The sequence below is a fragment of the Mastacembelus armatus genome, chromosome 4 (assembly GCF_900324485.2).
Source record: "Mastacembelus armatus chromosome 4, fMasArm1.2, whole genome shotgun sequence".
Taxonomy (NCBI): Eukaryota; Metazoa; Chordata; class Actinopteri; order Synbranchiformes; family Mastacembelidae; genus Mastacembelus; species Mastacembelus armatus.
The window spans coordinates 20,317,498-20,336,748 of NC_046636.1; the positions used below are offsets into that span (position 1 = coordinate 20,317,498).

Sequence of the window (19,251 nt, forward strand, 5' to 3'; positions counted from 1 at the left end):
CCAGGCAGAAACAACAAACCTTTTTCACTCGCCTCGCCGTGTAAAGACCGATTCCATCCTGGACCTTTGACGATTTCAGAGAAAATCTGTCTGGCACATACATACCCAGCATTGTCATTACTCGGAAATGTTTCCTTCATTGACAATTAGTTGTCTATCGGATGTGTCAGTGAAGTGAATAAGAACTGTCGGTCTGGTTTTAAAGCAGGTAGTTTCTTCGTGAAGCGGTCCAGGTTGAACTTCTGTGACTCCTGCTGCAGGAAAGCAAAGCGGCGTCCTGATTGGTCCAAAGTTTGTAACCAGAAGCTACCTTTGCTGTCGCAGCCTGCCCGGAATCACAACACTGGAACCACACTAGCGCTGTAGTGATGGCAAGCGTTAGATCCCAAGACTCGAGAGCAGGTTCAGCATCATAACAGACTGGTTGGTTTATATTAAAACAAGGGAAAACCCACATATACAATGAAAGACTTCACCTACCCCAGGAGCTACTCCTGAGTCTTGGGATCTAACAATAACCTTGTAGTAGGCTACTACTTGAAGTTTCCATCCATCTTTTATATATATATATAGATATTCCTAATTAGGGTCATAGGGATCTTCTGGAGCCTATCCCAGCTCTCTTTGGGTGAAAGGCAGGGGTACACCCTGGACAGATCACCAGTCCATCACAGGGCCACATAGAGACACACTCACACTCACTCCTATGGGTTTTTGGACTATGAGAGGAAACCGGAGTACCACAAACATGGGGGAGAACATGTTTGTCACAAAAGACTGTGCTGGTTTTCGAACCAGGGACCTTCTTGCTGTGAGGCAATAGTTCTAGCCTCTCATCCACCATGCTGCCCTTGTCGTTTTCCTTATACACAAATTCATAGATCTTAGTAACCTAAGGCAAGAGACATCAAATCAGTAGTCAAAACCTCAGCTGAAACACCCACATGTCTCAAAGCCATCCTCTGACCACACTGAGAGCTTGGATTTGATTTGGTGAAAATATAAAGGAATTACATGTTAACTGCAATATGCCACTTTCAGAGTCAGTGATAATCTGAATAATCTGGGTAATTATTTCCATAGGTATCTGATGAAAAAACTTTAAATTGCCCACTCAGAAAATTAAATGCACTTTTTGTTAGTCCTCATGTTAGAAAATATGCATTCCGGTTTGTTTAATTTAGCCAAACAGATCCATTAATACTCCCATGCTATTTCACATTTGTCGTTTGTTTTGCAGGAGCTACACTTCCTACACTACAGTGATAATGCATGCATTTCACATAACTCTGAAAAACACTCACCATTAACCTCAAAAACCTCAGAATATTCTGATGTTCTGCAGTTTGGTTCAAATGTATCTGTTCGGCTGTTCTGTCCACTGTACCAATCAGCAGTAGAGCAGAGGTCTGACTGACTCTTTCAGCCTGAAGCAGTCGGCACAGCAGGTCGGAAACCACAATTTACCATCAGTCAAAGGCTGCTGGAGCAGACAGTTCTTCTGTTTGCCCACAGAAAACCCGAACCAAACCTTCCAGTGTGTAACAGCAAGTCAAGACTGGGATCATACCAGCCACCATTACTGCTGTCTGGTACCAGGTTAATTACATAATTATTACTTTGACATTACTGCTATACAAACTCATACAGGGCACCATATAAATTATAGGTCAAAACTTCAAAGTGTAAGCACTGCCAAACCTTCTGTGTGTGTGTGTGTGTGTGTGTGTGTGTGTGTGCGTGTGTGTGTGATTATAAAAGAAATCCTTGTACCGTTTCTTTTCCAGTGTTTCTTATTATATTTTCCATTAAAATAGTCACAACATGTTCACATTACATTTCAGTTCATGGTTTTCATAACTTTTAGATTTTTTGGGAATACACTTTTAGAAAACTTTATTATAGAAGTGTGCAATGGATATTGTTGCATAAGTATAACAATGTGTATTTCTATAAACAGATTAGGCCTGTTTTCCTACTACATCGTTTAAAAGGGAAAATGTCAAATTTCCAAATAAAAGTACCAAAGTAAAACCAGATGACCTAATTTTTTGTTTTTGTCTTAGCTGATTAAACTGTTGACTCTAAATTCTCAAGCATAGATGAGGTTTCAACTGCGTTGACGAATACAGCTTATGGATGTGAATAATCAGCCCACGATCAGACTTCACATTATCTAGAGTATATTCTTCTCTGACTGCATTCACCTTTATTTGCTGATTTTCAGCGTGCACAGAGATGCACGTCATCTCTAACCACTCTTTGTGTATATTCTGCTTTTGAACACCTCTTCAGCGAACGTCTTCCCTCTTTAATCAGACCTGTGCCAGTATTGCGTTGCTTTTGTTTACTGTTTCTGGCTCGTGTTTATGCCAATGGCTTCCAGTTGTGCTGTGGCTCTACGCTGAACTGCTTCATAATTGGTCCAGATGACCAGTGTTGGTTGATATTTGTTGAAAAGACTCAATCGTGATGTGCATGTTTACCTCAGAGTCAATGAAGTGGTGTGCTTTACTGTCTTTGTCAGACTTTCCTGACTGCTGTTTCTAAAGGGTTTTACATTTCAAAATAAACATGTCCTTCAGCAGGGATTTTTCCCCCTAGATCGCTGCTGTAGATGAGATGCTGTCATCATCACTGGCCGGGAGTCATATTCCAGGTGTATTTCAGAGAGTTAAGCCACAGGAGAGGGTTACAGGGAGACTTATTGGGTGACAAGCCTGATCACTGCTCTGAGAGGTCCTTTGTGTGTGTCTGCCCCACCCATGTCCTCCTTGGTCCATTTCTGTCTCCCCCGACCTCTCTGTCAGTGCCTTGGCCTGTCAGGGCAGGACGATTAAATGTCACGACCCCTTTCTTCCTCTGTGCCCTCTGAGGACCCTCCAACCCATTAACTTTCACTCAGCTTTCACTAAGATCTCTGGGTTATCTTCACTACCTCTGATCCCCAACACCTGCACAAAAGACACAGAAACACAGATGCATAGCAGTCCTCTACTAAACTAGAGACCCCTTTACAAGGCAAGATCACCTGGTCTGCACAGGTAACTCACTATCTTTGGTGATGTGTGGGGGGATGTAGGACTTATCGCAGGGTTGAAATGTGGTGTTACACTTGATTTGGAAGAAACTGTAGTTTGAGCTTGTTATCGAAACACGTTTTATAAATCTGAGAGAAGTTGTCATTAATTTGCGGTTGGACCAGGGGATTAGGGTTCTACAGTCATTAGGTTGGACGGGTTTCAAGTGACTACAGCATGGTGACTGTATGACGCTGTACTTGCTAAAGATGTAGTGGTGATTTAAGCTAAATGCTCAGCCTCAACATGTGAACATACTGATACAAATTTGGTAAAAAAAAAAAAGTTGAAAATAATTTTATAGTACTTTAGTATGTTCACATGTTAATATTTGGAAACTATATTCATTCTTATGGGCGCTCAGGACCAAGACGTTGAACCTGAAAGTACACAGCCATGGAAATGAGCCGCTCAGTGACTGGACTGCCAGTGGAGTCTCTGAGGGCCAAAAACTACAGAAACCACATTTAGGACATGGCAAAGGAAAGGATTGCACTGAAATAAATACTTTCAGAGTTGCTTTTTTTTTTCTAAGTAAATATTTTCACTGGAGGAAAACCTCAGTTTGGCAAACATACAAATGGTTCCATACAAGATTTTCCAAATGGAAGTGTGCATTTTTCTGAAATCTCCCAAACTTGATACTGTAGATTGAGGGGCCAGACCACCTTTTGTTTCATGTTTCACAAACCCCCACAGTCCTTCACCACAGCTCCCTATTTCAAGGCTGTTGCTGAATGGCCAACAAACCATTTCCTGAAGTTCCGAGGTCACTGGATAAATGATGTTTTTATTTGACAATCTCAGGTCGCCACTAAAGGAGGGTCTTCAGAGGGAGCCTTTTGAAATTACAGTGCTGATGAAGCATGAGAAATTACAGGCACTTAGAAGTGATTTTATGAGCACAAGAGAGCGAGGGGACCACCCCTAAGAAGCTGTGTAATAGGGAGTGATGGCAGTGAGTACACAAATAGAAAAACACACAGGCTTAACGTGTGCAAAGAGCTCATACATACACACACTCACACACAGAAGACATATAAGAGCAGACATTTCAGCATGATAACAGGAGCGTTATGTCTATATATCAGACATACAAGATACTTTTCTCTGTGTATAATAACAAAACTGACCTTGTAGTTTAACAAAATGCAGGATTAAATGAAAGTCAGATTTAGGAGTCTGTCATTGTTTTTTGCTCTGCTTGAGTTATCCTAATGGAGATCGGCTGAGACGGGCAATGCCCAAGGGCCCCTGGTCCCTCTCCACCCTTCCTGGGAATGGGCTGTTGGTCAGGATGGGTTTGGAAGGAAGCCTCTGATTTCTGCCTGCAAAATCAGAGCTATGTAGATCTGGTTTGGACCTGAAACTCAACATTGATCTATCCCTGGAATCATTTCCATCATGGTTTACTTCTCTTTAGTTCCCAGCTGGGGCTCTCCCTCTGTGTGCATGTGTGAGATTTCAAAGTGTCATAATTTCATTTCCCGCTGTTTACTTTGGAGATTTCTGAGACAGCACCACCAGTTCAAGAATGAATGATTTCATTTTACCGCCCTCGAGGACAGTGCCCACCCCATTGATGGCAGGAGCCCTTCATTCAGTGCTGAGCTTTTTAAACACAACAGTGTTTCGCTGCCTTTCTCTGCCACAGGAGTTACACTCGGAGCCCTCCCAGTGTGTCCTTCTGTTTGCTGTCTGTCTCTGTTTGGATTCTGTTTGAGCCTCTGCTCCCTTTTCACGATCTGTGTCCAAATGTGTCACTCAGTTCCAAGTTGAGCATTCACGCACACAGACACAAAACACGCTCACAAATGCCAAGTCCTAAAGCCCTTTGCAAAGACAGCATGGTGGCAGGACTCTTATTTCTGCAACTAATTACAACCGTTAAGTTTCACCAAAAGTTATTTTGTTCTGTGATCCACATCTATTTTAATGTATCTTGCTGTGTGAAAGTGATTAACTTAATGGAATAGTTTGATGTTTGTGAAAATACATGTTATATGAGAAGACTGATATCCCCCTCATATCTCTCCATTAGATTTGAAGCTGTAGCCAAGAGATAATCAGCTTAACTTAGCATAAAGACTGGAACATGGGAAACAGCTAACTTGGCTCCATTTAAATTTAAAAAAATAAAAGCTCTGAAGCTCACTAGTTAAAGAAAAACATACAAAAACTAAACTATAAAAGGACAAAATTAAACAAACAAGGTATAACATATCAGTTAATGATCTTCAGGGAGCTGGACATGGATTTTTTCTTTTTTTTTTTTTTTTACCTTTGACATAGTTATTCTAGCTGTTTCCCTGTTTCTAAGCTAATTGATTCCTTGCGTACAAAGTAGACATGAAAGTGATCTTTTCAGCTCACTCTGCAAAAAACGAGCGGGTACGCATATTTCCCTAAATGTTTAACTATTCCATTAATGACTGCAGTGTTCACATGCCACCATGTCAATTAGTTGGCTCTATCACTGGTCCCACATATTTTCCCTAACAAAAAAACTGTTTCTCAACCGCAGATCATTGCTCAGGGCATATACTGATTCTCAGTGGTATTTTATTACATAACAAAATTAGTTCAACAGTGAGGAAAACTATTTCTTCAACAAATAGTTCAATATTTTGGGAAATAGAGTGGTTCACTGTCATGACAAGAGTTATTTGATTGATACTGCTTTCATGTCTGTATACTAAATATGCTATGAGGCCAGAGCTTAGCATAAAGACTGGAAACAGAGTCGAACAGCTAGGTTCTGTCCAAAGGTCCCCCTGCAACCCTCTCTGTAGGATAAATGGAATAGATCACATATGGATGTTATATCTTGCTTATTTAAATAAATAAATAAATAAATAAATAATGTATAAAAAAAAACAACAATATTGTAAGCATTCACGATGCCAGCTTAATTGAGGCGTTATAATTAGCATGAATTTGATTTATTTGTTAGGTTGTTCCTAAATAACAGCTGTGCTCACATCAGGCTGAATCTAATCCAGCGGCAGGTCAGACTAACCAAACCAGGAATGAGAGCCAGGTCTTCCCTGTGCTGCCGTGATTACTCTACCACTTACCCAAGCATTACATATCTGTCTCCACTCCGTACTCTGCTCCATGTACACACTTATATACAGAACTCATATATCAAAGTTCTGTGTTCATTACCATGCAAAACATAAACACAGACAGCCCTGCAGATGGTTAGGTCTCGGGTAGAGGTCTCTCTGTGTATGTATGTTTGAGTGAGTGTTTGTGAAATGATGTCTGTAAATGTCTGTACATTTTGTTGAAGCTAGACTTCTTGAGATGACCAGCGAGCAAGAGAGATTCCAAAGAAATCAAGATGTTTGCAGGAGATTTTATTCACATATGCAGGATAACATTTTAGAGAGCTGAATGTAGCGGTTTATAGGGACATTCATGACACTCCCACAGCTCTGTGGAAGCTCTTCCACATTATTCTAGGGCAATGGCAGGTTAATGGAAGCCAGGTGGAGCCTCCCTACATTTCCTATGACCAGAAGCACTTGATTGACGTGGAGTTTCAATGATGAATCGGAGCACAGCTACACAGAATCAGGGTTGGGATGGAAACATGGCAATTCACAAGCAACAGCTGCTTTTCTTGGCCACAACAGAGGGAGCATTTCCATTCACCTGAGACTACTCTTAATTGGAACGTGTGGATATGTGCACTGATGTGTGTCTGGCTTTTCTCTTTGCTTATTTGTGGTTAACTGTGTCTAATGGTTAAATAGTATTGCAAGTCACCCAATTCTCCCAGATTTGGAGCCTGTGTGTTTTTTTAAGTGTATGCAGTTAAAAAAAAAAAACTTAAGGATTGGAGAGCAGAATGATTGCTGTAGAGATTGTGGCCTGCTCAGTATCACATTTTAGTTTTGAAATGGTATCCAAACCCGAAGTGCAAAAATGTGCTGTTTTTATTACTCTTGCTCTAATGCTTTAAAGTGAGACTGTGTGACTTTTGAAAGAAGAAATAACTCAGCCTCCTTTTACATGTAAAAAGCTGAACCATTGCACCACTGTGCCATTTTACTGCCAATAGCATATGGTGGTTAAGTTAGCAAACTTTGGGTTGCTATTGCTGTAATGATTTTGTTAATATTCCTAAATTCCAATTTCAGTGGTTCTGCCACAAACATCAAAACAATAAGTAAATTTTGTGTGTATTGTTAAGTTTATCTGTGAAATGTTTATCTAGGCTAAAACATGGTGTGGCAGCAGCACATGTGCAGAAATATTGCAGCAAACTGGTATATATGTCTGAAATCAGCTGCAAATAAGATTATTGAGTATACAGCCATGAACTAGGGTTTGTTTAGTTGAATAGGGATGAAAATAGTAACCCTGCAATGGACTGGTGACCTGTCTAGGGTGTACCCCTGCCTTTCACCCAAAGAGAGCTGGGATAGGCTCCAGCAGATCCCTGTGACCCTAAATAGGAATAAGCAGGTAGAGATAATGGATGGATGAAAAATTTGAATTTCAAAAGGAGGATTTCTTAAAAATCAAATAATTAAAAACCAAAAAAAGGACTTGTTTGTATATTTGATATAAAGTATATAAACAGACCATGGTAAGAGTATTGTTGGTCCTGAATCTTAGTTTGGACACATCTGACTTTTGTCAGACCTGTGCCTCCAGCCATTATGATGCTGAGATCATACATTATTTTATGTATGAAATGCAAATTCCCTGATCTGTAACATCCTTTGTAGCAACGTTTGTATTTCATCATTGAGGAGATAAGCGTATAGAGCATAAAGATCATATAACTACTAGTGACGCTTTTATACAAACCAAAGATTACAAGAGGACCCTGTGAAACAGATGCACTATCCTCTCACAGCTAACAAGATAAACATATCCTGAGCTTCTTGTATGAAAGCGGGTCTAAGTGTGCCATCTAAAAAAAACTCCTCACCATAAAAAAATACTTGTTTTCCAGCAAACAAAGAAATGCATACAAACATATACTAAGATGCACTGATTTATTTCTGTACACCTATAAAAATGCATATCAATGAGACAGTGATTTCATTGCAAAGGATGATGTAAAGAGGTAATATTTTACTAGTGGAACTTGAGCACAACTTATGTGAGCTGGAAAAAGAAAAGTTATTTCCAGCCAATATTTTATCCTCTATTGGTCTTTTCAATCCACAAATCATTTTTAGGATCAAGTCATCACTTCGATTCACTCCAAGTATCAGGTTTTGCTTATGCGACCATAATGTAGGCATCTGAGTCTATAAACACAATACGCCATGTGTTCTTTCATCTCCGAGTCACGATTGTGATGTTAACTACTTGGCAAAAGAACATGACACCCAGGGTGACACAGGGATTACTTTTTCTATATTTAGCGTTTATGTACATGAATATTGGCAGGACAGCTATGTACATGTGACACACACTCACACACACACGCGCACACTCACACACACACGCACACACACACACACACACACACACACACACACACACAGACAGAGTGATACAGTGATAATAACACAGATCTCCAGCACAGAACACATTTACAAGATGGGCTCTATAGCAAACACTGGCTGAGATACATAAAGGAATGTCTATAACAACTTCCTCTTAAAACTGGAATTTCCTTGTAACAGTTATTGTCAATAAAAACAAGCAATCAAAAACAGAGACAAACAGTATAAAATAATTTAAATTCCTCCTAAAACGTGTGTGTCATGAATATGGGGTGAGATCTACACAATACGGACGACTACTGTATCTCCTCTGGACGATGTGATTTGGAAATGAAGCAACAGACAAATCTGACAACAGACAAAAGCAAATGCCATGCAGCAACGAAGAAACATACGAGATGAAAGATGCTCTTCTTTGAAGTTCTGCCTCCTCAAGTGGCAATATGATGTCATGAGGACAAGCCTGGCAACAAAGCAGCTCACACTATGGGCCACCCGGACGTGCCACAATGAAATGTAAACATAAATATACAGGTTGATATCTCTCTCTACAAACAGTTCAGTCACTGCCACAGGCCCACGAGCTGTGTGAGTAGTCAGTCTGTATACACTCCTTAGTAGAATATCACTTAGAGTTAAATAAACTTATTTAATATATATATTTATAATAGATTTATTCTTTGCAGAGTCATTTAGCAGTATTTCCTTGTTTTGACCAGTTTGCTCTGATATTTCACTGAGTGACCACTATGTCCCACTACATAAACGTCCAGCAGGTAGGTCTTGCCTGGCACCAGCCCTGTGACGGTCTCTGTGGTTACAGCTTTCTGCAGGTTCGGGCTGTGGAAGTACTTGCACAGGACCTTTTCTGACTTCCTGCGGGTCTCTGGTCCGGTACACTGGTTTTGTTCCCGGCGGCGCTGCTCCTCGCCATAGTTGTCAGCCACCTCCTTACGGTAAATGCAGTATTTGTTGCGGTCCTGCGTGCCCAGCCAGGCCACAGTGACGGAGGAGCATGTGCGCAGCTTGTCAAAGGCCTTGATGCGAGTGTCATCTGGAAGCGAAGGGAAGGGCTGCTTGCTGCTGGGTCGTGTGGTGGCTAGCACTTTCAAAGTGGAGGCTCCCTTCCTGCTACCCCTCAAGCGGATCATGTACTTGGCTTTGGGTTTTCCCCGCAGCTGGAACTGTCGTACACCCTCCACATTCTGGGAGAGCAGCAACTTCCCATCCCGCCTCACTTGCACCTGCACGGCGTCCAGGCATGCGTGGACAAACAGAGTGACCCTCTGGTGGGAAGACACAGGAGCGAAACGCAGAAATTTGCTTCCTTTTCTCTTAATGAAAACATCTGAGACTTTGCCGTCCTTCAGCTCTACTGTCTTCTGACGAGCTTCCTCTTTAGTGCGAGCAAAAGTTCCCACATATGCTGTGCTGGTGTTGGTGGCAGAGTTCACAGCAAACACATCAAAGTAGTACTGAGTGTCTGGTTTAAGCTCTGACACAGTGAAAATGTTTTTATTGCCAATGCACACCTTCTGAATGTCTGATGCTCTGTGCTTGCTTGTGTATGCCCGTGAGATCTTGTTACTTGTGAGCCCTCTGTCCTTCCCAAAGCCATTGTCAGAGGGACCAAAGCCAAAGTGTGCAAAATCAAAAGGGCTGAAATCTCTGCCAGGCTTTGGAGCCAGCATGAAGGCGTCATCAGTGCTGATTTTAGCTTCCGCAGCACACATGCTCTTGAAATTGTGCTCCTTGTTAATCACTACACAATATTGGACGGGCTGGCCCATCAAAGAGCCCGTGGGCGTAGGTTTCCAGGCCAGGGTGACAGTGGTACGGCCCAGAGCGGTCACATCCACACGGGGGTCATAGGGTAGCTCTGGGTAGGGCTGGTCAGATTCTGGGGTTGTGGTGGCGTACGCTTTGAAGTTGCTGTCTTTCTCTGTGGACAGCAGCTCCAGCTGGTAGAGGCCGGAGGGCGTGCTGGTGGCCACATAGGACTCCACATCATTACCCTTGTAGGTAAATAGCTCGGTCCCTTCGTCTGCTGTCACCTGCTGTTTCTGCTGGTCCAAAGGTTCAGGCTCTCCTGGAAAATATTAACAAATGCACATGATGTGAGTTCTGTGCTTGAAACCACATCCGAATGGGCATTGTTATTACAAACTCTGAACATGTCAACAGAGATGTTTAATCATGACCTTTACAATCCTTGTATTCTTTTATTTTTGGCTTTGATGAAAAATCATTTCCACCCACACAAAAAAACATGTTTCGTGTGTTGTTGTGGTGAAGTCATGATGAGGCTCTGCAAGCCTCATGGACGATTAGCCCCTCACATGGCAGCCATGTTTTCAATCCAAACATCCCCAAAGATCACAGGGCGGCATTTACTCAACCTTTCCGGCACTGCTGTGCTACAAAGAGGAGCCTTGTAGCTTCTATTTGAGAGAGACAGTTCAAGCTCTTACTCCGGCTTGAGCATGAAAAGCTAATATTATGTTTGTCAGCCAGAGAGTGTGCTCGGTGGTGTACTAAAAATTTATGCTCAAAGATCTACTCCCACCAGAGGCAGTTAGCAAAAAGAGCTGCGAGGACAAAAAGGTATTTGTTGGCTCGACTATTGTTAGAAGTCAGACTTATACTAATCACAATGTGCGTGTTTTATTCAAATGTGTCATTATTCTTCCAGTTCAGGATGAATTCTTTGCTCTTTATGCATAATGCAAGTCTTCTGTGATGTAACGACCCAATTACTCATTTTGCAATATTTGACCTGACGAGGGCACGCCCAAAGAATTGACATTCAAATATATGCTCACATCACACATCCACTCTCTAAACCAGTGCTAGTCATCTTGGCTAGATCTCCTGTGTGGAACGGACTCCCTCCAGATGGAGAAAGTTTTAATGTAGGACAAAAAAAAAAAAAAAAAAAAGGAAGGAAAGTAATAGAGGAAGGAAGACAGACAGACAGAGTGCAGCAGGATTTACCTTAAGAAAACCAAGACAGCCTAAGTAGAGGGATGTAATGGCTTTGATTCAGTAGGCTGACTAGAGTAGAGCCATTCTCTAAAATTAAAGATGTCAGCTTTAGCCGAGTCAGACATCATAAGTGGTCAGACTAGACACAACGATGGTGACTTAATTGAAACCCACCAAAACACAAAAGCCTAACATCACTGTGTAGGTTAATTGCATGTGGGGAATAGTGATATTTCCACATAACGTGTCATTAACCTCTTCCACTGCAGCCTGATGTCAATTATACCTGATCCCTCTCCGCTGGCCTCTTCTGGCAGCTCCTGCAGAGTGAGTTTCCACTCCAGAGGAGCGTCACAAGGTGTCACGGTCACGGACAAGGGCGTGTTGTCTTCTTCCACCACAAAGTAGTACCTGTGAAAATAACAGGCCTGATATGAATACCAGCATTCATGTTTCATCATAGTCTGATCTTATCCTAAATAATGTGTGGGGTAAATATATAAGCAAACCATTTGAGACTGAAACGCTCAGAGCACTAAGCCACTGCCCATGGTCTTGGTCCTTCTGAGCTGACAGACATTCAATTACTCAGACACTCATCTATTATTTAGTTTTTGCATCAGCATAATAGATTCAGTTGCAGGAGAATGTCTGATGTTTCCTGTCTTTTTAGAGTCGGTGGCCATAAACAAGTTTAATATTTAGCAACAGAAGATGGACTTGTCTCTGTTTTGCATTTAACGTGAACAGTTTTTAATGACTAGGTTTGTGGAATTTATTCAGAGTGAGGAGCGCTTACCTTTTTGGTGTGTCCCTGAAAAGGTAGCCACTGATCTCAGCTCCATCCGGTATGACGGAGGAGTCATGGAACAGCGACTTGTCACTGATCTGCATCTGGAAAAGCCCCTCGTCTCTAGTGGGCAGTTTCTGGGCCAAAGCTCCCAGTCCTACCAGCACGAGCAGCATCAAGCTCCAGCCTTTACACTGCCTCATTCTGAAAGACAGAACCCCACGAAAATGGCTCCAGTTACATTTAGAGCACAATATACTTTGTAGAAACAGAAACAACCCTTGCACTGGCTGTTAATTTGACTTTAAATGATGGTTGCCAAAGGATTTCAGTCTCAGTTACTGAGATGATATTTTCTTTTATCATAGAATAATGTTTAGGAACTCTTTCTTGCAGAGATAGATTGAGATGATTAATACCACATGAATACGAGTCTAGCCATCAGCTGGCCAGCTTAGCTTGGCTTAGCTTAGCATAAATACTGGAAACAGGTGAAACAACTAACTGTTCTCATTCAAAGGTTAAAACAAGCTACACATAACAGCACCTCTAAAGCAACAAGTAATAAATTACAGCTCATTTTCACAACAAAAAAAAACAGTGTAAAATGACAACTTGCGGTTTTTTAAAGGGAGTCAAATGTTAGGGGGTAAAAAATAACTTCATATTTAGTATGCAGATGTGAGAGTGGGCTTAAATAACGCTCAACAAGATTATTTTGCAGTAAGACCAAACATCACTTTGATTAAAGAAGCCTTTAGGGGTTCTGGTAGGTGAATTGTTTTAACCTTTGGACAGAAGCAACAGACCTGTTTCCTCCTGGTTCCGGTCTTTATGCCAAGCTAAACTTACCGGCCACTGGTTGTAGGTTCGTATTTCCATATGACCAGGAGTGGTATCGGTTTTCTCAAATCACAAGAAAGATAAAAAATAGAAAACACTTCCTAAAATATCTACAATTAACTCTTCCTTTACTACATCATCAATGTGATTCATATCAGTGACAATGTGTCCAATATGACCATTTTTGCCATGGAGGTTGTAAATTGCTCTTTCCTGTCTTTCCTTTCATTCTGGCAGGACTCTTCTTAATGAGTTGTATTTGGCATCAATTTTGGCAACAGACATTACAGTGGTTTTAGAAGTGTTCTGCTTTAATTCTTTTCAACCACATATTTTATTTCATGTCAAAATGTGTTCGCTGGTCCTATTTTTCTTTCCCTTTTAGTTTTAGCTCTAATTAACGTTTAACATTAAACCTGGGTGACAACACAGACACCATCTGCGAGTTAATCAGTGAGCAAGAGACAAAAAGTAAGGGGAGAGTGAAGGCCACAGGGAGGGTGGGGGGATTAGATTTAAACACAGACGTGTGAAGGAAAAGACATTGCTCGCAGCTCCAGGGAACCATGCTATTTCATAAAACGCTTAATATAAAAATCCCCAAATCCATGTCGTTTAAGTTTTATTGACACTAATATAAAACGGTTTGGTGGTTGAGCTCACAGATGGAGACTGTGGCTCAGGACGAGGTGCAGCTGACCATGGCTGAGAGCCTCTTACGTATCCCCTGTCTATTGATTTTGCCCCATTGATTGCAGCTGATGGAAACGGCAAATCCCTGGTGATTTAATCAGTGTAATGATGGCAGATTAGCCAGATACTTTACTGCCATTTACTGCAAGCTAGATGGTGTCCTTTTAATGACCCTTCTCCCTCTCCCTTTCTCTGCTCACCCTCCCTCATCTGTCTCTTTCCCTTGATCATGGTTTTTTCATCAACAAATAATCCCTTTCTATTTCACACTTGTACACATATAGCTTTCCCTCTCTGTCCCTCATTAGAGTTAGATAAGTAAAACCAGAGGAGTCAGGGCTGGATGAATATCTTCATCTCTGCATTATGGGTCTTTAAAACCACGAGCAGGGGGAAAAGCCACTGACAGCTCCTGTCAGTAGCTCCGTCTCTGCCGTTGTCTGAGCCCAGCCTGCCATCGTACCACCAGACTTCAGAGAGCAAAAAGAAAGCCGCCTAAGTGGCACTTTGAGGTTTGACTCACACAGAGAGTGGAGATCCTTATCGCCCCAGCTTGCCTCAGAAGCGTGTCAGTCAGAACAAAGACATGTCCTATTAATACTCAAGACTGCGCTGAGGTGGTATGTACTGAGCTGTTCAGAGCCGCCTTTCATTCCAACATCCCCAAACAACGCACAGACACAGCGAGGGCCCCGTTCCACAGCCGCCTCTGTCCACCACACTGATTTCATCACACATAATGTCTGCTATCATTCATACAGTAAGGGTTTATCACCACTGCCATTAGCACATTTGATGTCTGCATTCAATGTGTTCCTCACATGTGACACCGCTGATTTAAACCGTATGACTGAGTCTAACAGGACCTCAACTTCTCCCACATGCACCGAATCACCCGGTCTTTATTCACAATGCGCTGCAGAGAAATGACATCTGAATATTAGAGCAGTTGTGACGGGTCACTGAGGTTTCATAGACCAGCACGTCGTCAATACAGTCACACAGCTTGCATGGCTCTGCTTTTCTCATGCAGACCTGCACTATTCTCTCCCCACAGCTCCCTTCCCCACCAAAATAACACATAAGAAAAACCGCATCAGGAGCAATTAAAGTCTAACTTTTAATTAAAATGGAGAAGAATGTAAAAATAAGGCAAGTTCACCCATAATCTTGTCAACTTTGTTTTGCTTTGGCTTTTTATCTATTTATTAACTTAGAGTTTTTTGTTTTACTTTTAGTGAAATTTGCCAAGTGTTTGCTTGGAAAATATCCTACATTTTCTCATTGGTAAGACGTGGACTGTATAAAGCTGTGTAATGGGATTAAAGACAAATGCTGCAGTTTGCAAAGTGTTTTGTCTTTAGAGGAAAGAGCGATGATCTTCTTTCCCATGGCTGTCAATAAGACATCTAGTACAAATCTTAAAATAAATAAATAAATCAAGCAAAAGAGCCCCACACCCTCCAGATGCCTGTGTGATCTGGGGAATGGTATGCCAACATTTAAATTTCAAGTCTAACAGCTTTGGCCCTGTTCTAATTCCAGGTCATACTAAGCAAATCATGTACAAAGCCAAAACAAAATGTTCACACTATTGTCTTTATATCTCCCAGATGGATGCAATCTTTTCAATGACATCAATCAACTGCAAAATTAAAATCATTCACCATGCACTGATGATTAAAGCCCAAAATACCAATTACTTGCAACAATTCAACGACAATCTTCAGCCACCTGATCGACCCTATATGTCAGTGTATTTGCAGCGAGAACACACTGATTAGAAGTGCATATTTCCATGCATGGAGGTGGAGCAGAAGACTTGGATGTATCCCCAGCGCCATCATATGTGTTGTGCACATTTATGGTCGTGCATGTGTGCACCAAACTGCCCCTGACCTCCCCTTTCTCCCCTCACTTTGTTTAATCGGGCTCCCTCTCCTTCCCTCCAGCTCCTTGTCAAGACGCATAAGGCTCCTGCCTGCTGCCACATGGAGCTCATTAACGGAACGGGAAGGAATAAAAGACAGTTTAATTTCAACACAAATAAAGAGACATTTCGGATTCCACCCAACAAGACGCCTGGCAGGAACTCGTAAGACCCGAATCCTGTGTGTGTTTTCTTTAAGGAAGTCTGAAAGCAGATTTATGGTGGGTCTTCAGTAGCGAGCTCCATCACTGCTGTCAATTCAGGGCCAATGTGGGGATTGGAGTGAGTGGAGTATATCAGGGCCAGGGAGCCAGAGATGGAACAACACAGGATCTGGACCTGTTCTATAGGCAGGCCAAACCAAAGCAGGTTTGGTTCTCTTGGACAGCTAAGCAGCTCATTAATGAATTGGTAGAGACTGTGGGGAGGGCGCAGATCCAAGAATGGAGATTTCTATCTGTTGTGTGCGCGTTAATATGTGTATGGGTGCATGCGTCCAAACCATCAAATTCCTGCTCTGTATTCAGTGTGTAAGTCTAAATCATCACTCAGGGCCTGCCTCCTCGCCATCCACAACATCAGCCACAGTATAAGTTTCTGAACTATCCACATCATCAGAACCACGAAAGCTGGCACAATACCGTGATGGGGAGGAGAGCCCAGTTTCCTTTCCTTCCCACCCGCCCCATCCCGTTTCTTTACAGTTCATCTCTGGAACTTGCATTTAGCACTGCATCCTGGAATGCCTCTATGAGGAGGGTCTGATGGCACGGGGTCATTCAAATGGAATCGCGGGTGGGGGAGCGGTGGTGGCTCTGACTGATGTGCTGGCATTGTGGCTCCAAGGGTGATTATAGATTACAAGAGCAAATGCCCCTTGGGAAAGTCATGCACCCACTGCCCGTCATCCAGGGGCACACACACGCACGGGCCTCGGTCGCTTCGTGGGAAATGAGTCAATCATGATCCGTTATGTTGTGCTTGCTTTTCAGCGGCCAGTGTGAGCAGGCTCTGCCTCTGCTTGTGTCCGTCTGAGGGTGCATAATGAGAGGCTTTGCAGGAAAAAAAAAATCATGAATGCGCCCGGGAACTGAGAGCGCATGGGGTGTGGATATGATGAATAATTTAACAAGGAAATAAAAAACGTGCGTGTGTAATCTTCCACCAGTGACTCTGGTGTGTGTGTGTGTGTGTGTGACAAAAGGCGGCGCAGAGGAGACTGACTGTATATACACCGCTGAAGCCTGTCACTTCTCCAGACGCAAACGCCTATAGCAACACTGGCGGAATTCATTCAGCCGCAGAGTTTTCATATGCAAATCACGGTTTAGTTACGGTATGCGACGCAGACCTTCCCATTTTAAGACTTTTTTGTTCATGATTCATTCTCCTGAGAAAGTACAAGGGAGACAGTGTGGTTTCACCCCGCTACTAAATACAGTTATTCAAATCCCCTAGTCCGGGTATGTCTCTCATTAAGCACTGACTGAGAGGAAAAACACGGCTCTCACATGGGCCGGATGAGGAAAACAACCCCCAACGTGAGCTATACTGTCATTAATCGGCCTTGAACTGTTTTAATTAAAACAACCGAGGCATCGATAAGTCAACCTTTCACTGGAAACGTATCCTCATTAAGCGCACCACTCCTATCCGCCTATAGGCTCTTACAGGTGCGTAAAAGCGCCCACGGCTGACGCGGCGGAACATTTAACAAATATTGTACTTCTTGTGAAAAACCCTGTGTTTCCTACATTTTGAAGTTAAAATCATCCCGCATGTGGAAGGTACCGCACACAGGCTGTTAGAAATAATGCGCGTATTGATAAATCGCTCTTGTTTGGGTGCCGTGTCACCCCTGGGAGCATGGGAACTCTCGGGAGGCACAAAAGCAAGAGGATTTGCTAAAGTCCATCAGTTTAACGGTCCTCACCAGCACAGTGCCATGTGCTGCGATATGCAGCACAAACCAAAATGATACGCAATTAAAAGAGCGTGCGAGTTCGGGCGTGATTGAAATGTGTTTGAAAAAAAAACTTTTAACTTCCCGGAGTTGTAAACCACAAAACCGACTCCCTCTCCTTCTCTCTCTCTCTCTGTCTGTCTGGCAGACTTTTAAGCGGCACTACTTTACTCGTGGAGCCCAGCTCTGAATTTTATATGGAGCTTTTATGTACATAAAAAAATAAAAGCAACAAAAAAAGTTAAAGAAACGCATCGGTGAAGTTTTTTTTTTTTTTTTTTTACTGATCAAAGAATTCCCTAAAAACTGGATCAGACGCACAAGAAGGCTCATGCCAATAAATACATTTTCCAGGAGACAGTCTTACCTTTTGGAAAATAATGAAAGGGCGAGGTGATCTGAAGGATGGCTCTTCTTGTTCTCAAAACCACTCTGATCACCAAGGTTTTTAAAAAAGTGCTTTACAACTAAAGCGGTTTAAAAGAAAAATCAAAACACAAGTTGTCCTCCGTAGTCTCCAGTAGTTCCCCTCAGTTTTCACTGCTATTGTTGGTGCCTATCAATCGGATTAGCCGACTGCTCTGGTGCGTGTTTGCAGTTTTCCTGCGGATTTAACTGGTCTCTAGTGGGCAGGAGTGTGTGTGTGAGAGTGTGTGTGTGAATGTGTATGAGTGGGTATCCTGAGTGCTGGCAGTGCGTCCCTCCCCTGCCGCGCCGCTGCTATTGAAACCTCCACTGGATTGGAGGCAAAACTGGTGCGAAACTTCGTCTTCCCTCTGTAGGACGACTCCAAGACACAGAACCAGCCCACTCCTTCAGCAGCAGCACAGCAGGAAAAAAAATCAAACAGGGACCAGACAGAGTTCCTCTGGCCCTCAGACTCTAAGCATAGACAACACTATAGGGGGGAAAAAACTGCCACACACTTGACTTGAATAGTTTATAAGTCTATGTCAAATCACGCATTGAACTTTTCTTTACATCACTGTGTGGGGGCCAGGCTTAGTGTTGCTGAAAACAGTTAGATGTCACAAAAGCATCGGTTTGAAGACAGCGGGGGTTCCCCTCATACTTTTTATTTCCATGCTGTTTACTCTGATGCGCCCAGGAAATTATTACTTTGGGCAGTAGCTCCCTGTCGAAGTCACGCAACCCCTCGGGGCTTTAGTGTGGAGGCATGTTTTATGATGGACCCTGATAAGTGGATATGCAAACCATGATCACTATGCAGCATTCATTGTTGCAAGAAATGCAAAGAAATGTCTCCTTAAGTTTGACAACATGCACAGTCGATCAACCGTGGAAAGTCCCGGGGAGGCATTAACGTAGCCTGTTCCCGGGTCGAAACCCAGGGAAGCAAATATTTATCCAAGATAAGATCCACTGAGTGTCTCGGAACTGAATAGCCCCAAATTTATGGCTCGACGGGGGTTCGTGTGTGATGAGTGGCCAATCTAGATTCAGGCGATTCAGGGGCCGTTTCCTTCCGTTTT

The 19,251-nt window shown here is 42.6% G+C and overlaps 2 protein-coding genes across 2 annotated transcripts in view; both read right to left on the reverse strand.

Moving 5' to 3' along the window:
* Positions 1-278, reverse strand: part of prdm5 (PR domain containing 5) — a 29,835-nt gene extending 29,557 nt beyond the window's left edge. The window contains exon 1 of the mRNA XM_026305113.1: positions 20-278. Coding sequence (XP_026160898.1) covers positions 20-118 — 99 coding nt within the window. The 5' untranslated portion in view covers positions 119-278. The remainder of the gene's footprint in view (positions 1-19) is intronic.
* Positions 279-8,111: 7,833 nt separating this feature from the next.
* Positions 8,112-18,525, reverse strand: ndnf (neuron-derived neurotrophic factor). The gene is made up of 4 exons (XM_026304602.1): positions 18,126-18,525; positions 12,339-12,533; positions 11,826-11,950; positions 8,112-10,643 (listed from the first exon to the last, which is right to left on the reverse strand). Exons 2-4 carry the CDS (start codon positions 12,530-12,532, stop codon positions 9,247-9,249), a joined length of 1,716 nt encoding a protein of 571 aa, XP_026160387.1. The 5' UTR covers position 12,533; positions 18,126-18,525; the 3' UTR covers positions 8,112-9,246.
* Between the last annotated feature and the right edge of the window lie 726 nt (positions 18,526-19,251).